Raw genomic sequence first — 6,000 nt, 5'->3', positions numbered from 1 at the left:
TATTCTATTGTATTTTCTATTCGGGTGTCGTCGCTGTCCGGATTCCGGAACATCTTTTGCTGGCGAGGATAGGGGATCTAAATGTCAATGAATGAAAAATACATACGATTTGACAGTTAGGTACCACACATGTTTCGGACAACAGAACGAAGGGAACCGAAGCGACAATCTTTATCTGGTAACTAAAATATATTTTGTTTCACCCTAATTATTACCCTCCCAGCACTCACGCACTCATTCGCTTTGGATGTGAGTGCAGCGCATTCAGGCCTGTTTACCTTCTCACGCGCAGAGATCTTTTTCACGATTGATTCAACGATGTAACGGGAAACGGGAAACGAGATACCGATGTGTCAAAATTATTTATTTACAATCGCGCTCGGTGGATTAGGAGTCAACAGTACTGCAGCTTTTCAGTTAAATTTGCCAAAATAAAATTAGTGTTGCTTGCCTGAACGAAATATATTGCACCATGAAAAATCGAAAGAATCACAAGCAGAAATCCGTGGAGGGCATGTGTCGAACGTGTATGACGGTCAACCCAGCCAAGCCGAACAGACGCCATCGGAAGCAGATTCCCATATTCTCCAAATTTGATGGTACTCTGATAGCGAATCTCATCACCGAGTATGCTTCCGTTCAGGTAATATAATATGAACTGCATGTCTAGTTGCACTTCCCCTAAGATTGCTACAGATAACTATCCTCCGTGACACTAATTTTATTTTTTCAAATGTTATTTCCGTATCCCGTATTATGATGGACCGAAATTATTACATTGCATGTTGTTAGGGACCGTAAACTTGTTGGATCATTTGATTGTGCTCGCCTTCTTCTGGTCACTTCATTTGTAATATCTGAGTCTCAGTCCACAACTACGGATGTTTCCAAAACATTACAATTCCTATTATGTTAAATAACTTCCTGTAGAATTCTTCCCGATTAGATGAATTATTTATCCGGAAAGTCTTTCAACTTGGCATAATATTTTCCAAGGCGGTCTTGGTACACTTGGTATTGGTTGAGCCCCTCTAGGGGTACACTTCGTACACACTATTTAAAATCCGTTCATTCTCTTCTATTACATCAGATTGATGAAAACGACACTTTACCGACAGTGATTTGCGCAGAGTGCTTCGAAACTATAAAACTGCTTGTCGCTTTCATCAAAACTACTCGCAATTCCGACAGTAAATTACGAAAGCTTTTCAAGGAAGAAATAGTCCCAGTAGATTCCCGTATGGAAACCGAATCACCTGTAGAGAAATCTCCCAAAATAAAATCTGAGCCACTGGAGCAGCTGGTCGATGAAACTGGCAATGATCCCGTTCCTGAGATCGATTATGAAATTGAATTGGATAATGATACCGACAGTGATTGGAAAGGAACTGATGAAGAGACTAAACGAACGGTGAAACGGGAGAAACTTGGATTGAAATCAAAGCCGAAACCACGAAAGAGGATTGCAAAACCATTACCAAAGAAGCAACCCATTCAAAACGAGGAGAGTCAGACACTTAACGAAGAAGAAAAGTTGTTATTCACGGTTATAGAAGTTTCTTCGGGCAGTCACATCTGCTGTGGTTGTCTACACATTTTCAATACTTTTCAGGAGCTGGATGTTCATCGTCAAACGTTGCACGCCAAAAGGGAAGGAAACCCTTCGCGACCCTGCAAGAAAAAAATAGTTTGCGACGGCTGCCAACGGAAATACGACTCCCAACGAAGCGTTAACTTTCATAAGGACCGTGTCCAACTCTTGAAAACAGTTTGGGAATGCAACAAATGCAAACTCCGTTTCAAAGTTGCTGGTAAACGGCGGGAACATCTCAGAATCCACCCGGAAGATGAACCGGTTGCATTGATTGCGCGGGTTAAGGAAACGACGAAACAAGAATTCGGCTGGGTATGTTGTGCCACAAAGTGTGGCGAATCGTTTACGAACGAGCAAGATTTGATTGAGCATTCGCAAGGGGCTCACTGGATTGACAAGCAGGAGGCAGATCTGGAAAACCCGGACCTACCGGAACAGTGTCAGGTCTGCTTCCGACGATTTGCCGACAAGCGAAAGATTATCAACCATCAAAGGCGTAAATACAAGCGCCTCAACTATCAGTGCGCTTTGTGTGGGCTGAAGTTCACCACCCCGGACGGTCTGAATATGCATGACGCAAAAGAGCACGGCGGTGGTAGCGTGTTCATGTGTAAAATTTGCGACAAAACATTCACCAGGGAGAGTACCATGATTAAACATGTGAACACAATTCACACGGATGAGAAACCCCATCAGGTGAGTAGATGAAACTGGATTTGTCTATCTAATATTTTAATATTATATTCTAAATTGCCTATTGCATTGTTCATATCATATATATTTAGGACAATATAACTAATTAATAACATATTCCCCACAGTGTACCGTCTGCGGAATGACATTCCGCCAGAAGTCAGGATTAAAGATTCATATGTCCAATCATGTAGAGGTTCCACAGTACAAGTGTGAGGTAAGCGAGTTGAACATTTCGCGTAACCTATTTAACTTATAGAAGATCCTGACTTATTCCTATCCTGTAGGTTTGCTTGAAGATGTTCAAGGCTAAACTGCACCTGCGCTATCACATGCGTACACACACCGGAGAGCGACCATACAAATGTCGCTTTTGTGATCACGCTTTTGCTAATCATACAAACTTCAGGAGACATGAAATGACTCATACTGGTGAGCAGTTATTTGTATTGTTATTCAAGAAAGTCCATGTTTACTACTAATTAAATCTGGACCTTTGTCCTCAGGTGAAAAACCCCATAAGTGCTCCTACTGTGAAAAATCGTTCATCTTGAAACGAACGATGTTGGAACACGAAACCACACATACCGGTAAACCATTCACACGGGATGAAAGGATCAAATGCGAAATATGCGAACAACGTTTTGGGAAGAGCAGCTCGCTCGTGCTCCACATGGCAAGCGCCCATCCCGATATGATTGATGTGCAAAGCAGTGACGAAGATAGTAATCAAAAACCGATTACAATTCCAAACGTTCCGGTAACGATTCGCGTAGTCAGTCCAGCTGCGCCACCGCCAGTCACTGCTGTTCTGCAGCCAGTCCAACAGCAAATGCCCACTATCATCAATACAGCTGCCGTTGGTACCTCACCAGCGACGGTCGCTGTTTATAATGTCGTTCCATCGTCTGCACCGGGCTCGTATGGTACGTACATATTGAAGTTCTGATTTGATTCGACTGTAAGTATGGCCTTATTTGGAAAGAACTTATCTTAAGTAAAAATATCTTCGTTCTACTCATATGTTGTTAATAACTGTTAGCGTATTCAGTGAAATATCGTTTCGGAATGAAGGCGAATACTAATGCACATACAGATAGAAAGATTATTATTATCGTCTTTATTAAAGAGGTTTCAGCCATTGGCTGGCTCACCTCTAAGATTGAAAGATGATTTACTTTAGTAGGACCTCCCATTCATTATTAACCAGTCGCATTTCAACCAAATGGCTCGAATTCTGAAAAACTTGAGGTAATAATAATGTATTAATAACCGAGTAATTCGATTGTAATGCGGCCGAATAATAAACGTCGAAGTTGAGAGTAAAAGTACGGCATAACTACCCTAAGAAAAAAATATAAATAGTGTAGAAGCTATGTGTAACCCGGAAGTGAAATTTTATGAGCGCATACATTATATATAGGTTTCTGGAATAATAAACTTTCCTGAATTAACATTATCTTTGTTTCAAATCATAGAACTAAAAGAAAATATACAAAAATCTTTCCACGACCTCATCATCTTATATCATTATATTGGTGTCTGGTTAATCTAGAATTAAAAGACCCAAATAAAAAAAAAATCAACCATTTGCGCCAATCGTCGCATTTCGCGCCAAATCGTATTCGGAGCTGGCAGCACCCTCTCAGATTTCAATTAAACTTTTTGGACATGTAGACTTTGTCACAAAAACCACTTTGCATACATAGTTTTTTAGCCTAAAATTTATTTGGACTATCTTTAGAAAAGGGCCTAACTTATTCTCGGGCTTCTTGAAAGGTGGTATCCGGGCCCCTTGAAAGAAGGCTTCCGGGCCTCTTGGAAGAAGGCCTCCGGGAACTTCGAAAGGAGGCTTCCTGGCCCTTTGAAAGAAGGCTTCCGGGCTTCTTGAAAGGAGGCTTTCGGACCTCTTGAAAGATGGCTTCCGAGCCTCTAGAAAGAAGGTTTCCAGGCCTCTTCAAAGGAGGTTCCGCGCCTCTTCAAAGGAGGCTTCCGAGCTTCTTGAAAGGAGGCTTCCGAGGCTCTAGGAAGGAGGTTTCCAGGCGTCTTGAAAGGATGCTTAGGAATCTTTCGGGCCTCTTAAAAACGGATTTCGGGCCGCTCCCGGGACTCTTAAAAAGAAGGTTTTGAAAGGAAGTTTCTGGGCCTCTTGAAAGAAGACTTCCAAACCTCTTGAAAGAAGACTTCCAAACCTCTAGAAAGGAGGCTTCCGTGCCTCTTGAAAGAAGGCTTCCGGGCCTCTTGAAAGGAGGCTTCCGAGCCTTGTGAAAGGAGGCTTCTGGGCCTTGTGAAAGGAGGCTTCCGGGCCTTGTGAAAGGAGGCTTCCGGGCATCTTGAAAGGAGGCTTCCGGGCCTCTTGAAAGCAGGCTTCCGAGCCTCTTGAAAGGAGGCTTCCGGGCCTCTTGAAAGGAGGCTTCCGGGCCTCTTGAAAGGAGGCTTCCGGGCCTCTTGAAAGGAGGTGTCCTGGACCTCTTGAAAGGAGGCCTCCTGGGCCTCTTGAAAGGAGGCTTCCGGACCTCTTGAAAGGAGGCTTCCGGGCATCTTGAAAGGAGGCTTCCGGGCCTCTTGAAAGGAGGCTTCCGGGCCTCTTGAAAGGAGGCTTCCGGGCCTCTTTAAAGGAGGCTTGTTGACCTCTTGAAAGAAGGCTTCCGGGCCTCTTGAAAGGAGGCTTCCGAGGCTTTTGAAAGGAGGCTTCCAGCCCTTTTGAAAGGAGGCTTCCAGACCTCTTGAAAGGAGGCTTCCGGGCCTCTTGAAAGGAGGCTTGTTGACCTCTTGAAAGAAGGCTTCCGGACCTCTTGAAAGGAGGCTTCCGGGCCTCTTGAAAGGAGGCTTCCGGGCCTCTTGAAAGGAGGCTTCCGGGCCTCTTGAAAGAAGGCTTCCGGGCATCTTGAAAGGAGGCCTCCGGGCCTCTTGAAAGGAGGCCTCCGAGACTCTTGAAAGGAGGCTTCCGGGCCTCTTGAAAGGAGGCTTCCGGGCCTCTTGAAACGAGGCTTCCGGGCCTCTTGAAACGAGGCTTGAGACTCTTGAAAGGAGGCTCTGGCCTCTTGAAAGGAGGCTTCTGGCCTCTTGAGACGAGGCTGCTGTGCCTCTTGAAACGAGGCTTCTGGGCCTCTTGAAAGGAGGCTTCCGGGCCTCTTGAAAGGAGGCTTCCGGGCCTCTTGAAAGGAGGCTTCCGGGCCTCTTGAAAGGAGGCTTCCGGGCCTCTTGAAAGGAGGCTTCCGGGCCTCTTGAAAGGAGGCTTCCGGGCCTCTTGAAAGGAAGCTTCCGGCCCTCTTGAAAGGAGACTTCCGGGCCTCTTGAAAGGAGGCTTTCCGGCCTCTTGACAGGAGGCTTCCAAGCCTCTTGAAAGAAAACTTCCAGGCCTCTTGAAAGGAGGCTTCCGGGGCTCTTTAAAGGAGGCTTCCGGGGCTCTATAAAGGAGGCTTCCGGGCCTCTTGCAAGGAGGATTCCGGGCCTCTTGAAAGAAAACTTCCTGGCCTCTTGAATGGAGGCTTGCGGGCCTCTTGAAACGAGGCTTGCGGGCCTCTTGAAACGAGGCTTCCGGGCCTCTTGAAACGAGGCTTCCGGGCCTCTTGAAAGGAGGCTTCCGGGCCTCTTGAAAGGAGGCTTCCGGGCCTCTTGAAAGGAGGCTTCCGGGCCTCTTGAAAGGAGGCTTCCGGGCCTCTTGAAAGGAGGCTTCCGGGCCTCTTGAAAGGAGGCTTCCGGGCCTCTTG

At 45.8% G+C, this 6,000-nt stretch overlaps 1 protein-coding gene across 1 annotated transcript; it reads left to right on the top strand.

Moving 5' to 3' along the window:
• Positions 1 to 343: 343 nt before the first annotated feature.
• Positions 344 to 3,741, top strand: LOC134221351 (zinc finger protein 23-like). The gene is made up of 5 exons (XM_062700547.1): positions 344 to 643; positions 1,091 to 2,290; positions 2,415 to 2,504; positions 2,575 to 2,719; positions 2,794 to 3,741. The coding sequence occupies exons 1-5, from the start codon at positions 473 to 475 to the stop codon at positions 3,234 to 3,236; spliced, it is 2,049 nt and encodes a 682-aa protein (XP_062556531.1). The 5' UTR covers positions 344 to 472; the 3' UTR covers positions 3,237 to 3,741.
• The last annotated feature ends 2,259 nt before the right edge of the window (positions 3,742 to 6,000 follow it).

This window comes from Armigeres subalbatus, chromosome 3 (assembly GCF_024139115.2).
Source record: "Armigeres subalbatus isolate Guangzhou_Male chromosome 3, GZ_Asu_2, whole genome shotgun sequence".
NCBI classification, from domain to species: Eukaryota; Metazoa; Arthropoda; class Insecta; order Diptera; family Culicidae; genus Armigeres; species Armigeres subalbatus.
The sequence above is the reverse complement of the archived record's forward strand: the minus strand, read 5'-3'. Positions and strand labels throughout refer to the sequence as shown.

Coding starts and splice junctions, on each gene's coding strand:
- LOC134221351 (XM_062700547.1), top strand. CDS start 473: ATGAAAAATCGAAAGAATCACAAGCAGAAATCCGTGGAGGGCATGTGT. Junction 2,291..2,414: donor CGGATGAGAAACCCCATCAG/GTGAGTAGATGA, acceptor TATTCCCCACAG/TGTACCGTCTGCGGAATGAC. Junction 2,505..2,574: donor TTCCACAGTACAAGTGTGAG/GTAAGCGAGTTG, acceptor CCTATCCTGTAG/GTTTGCTTGAAGATGTTCAA.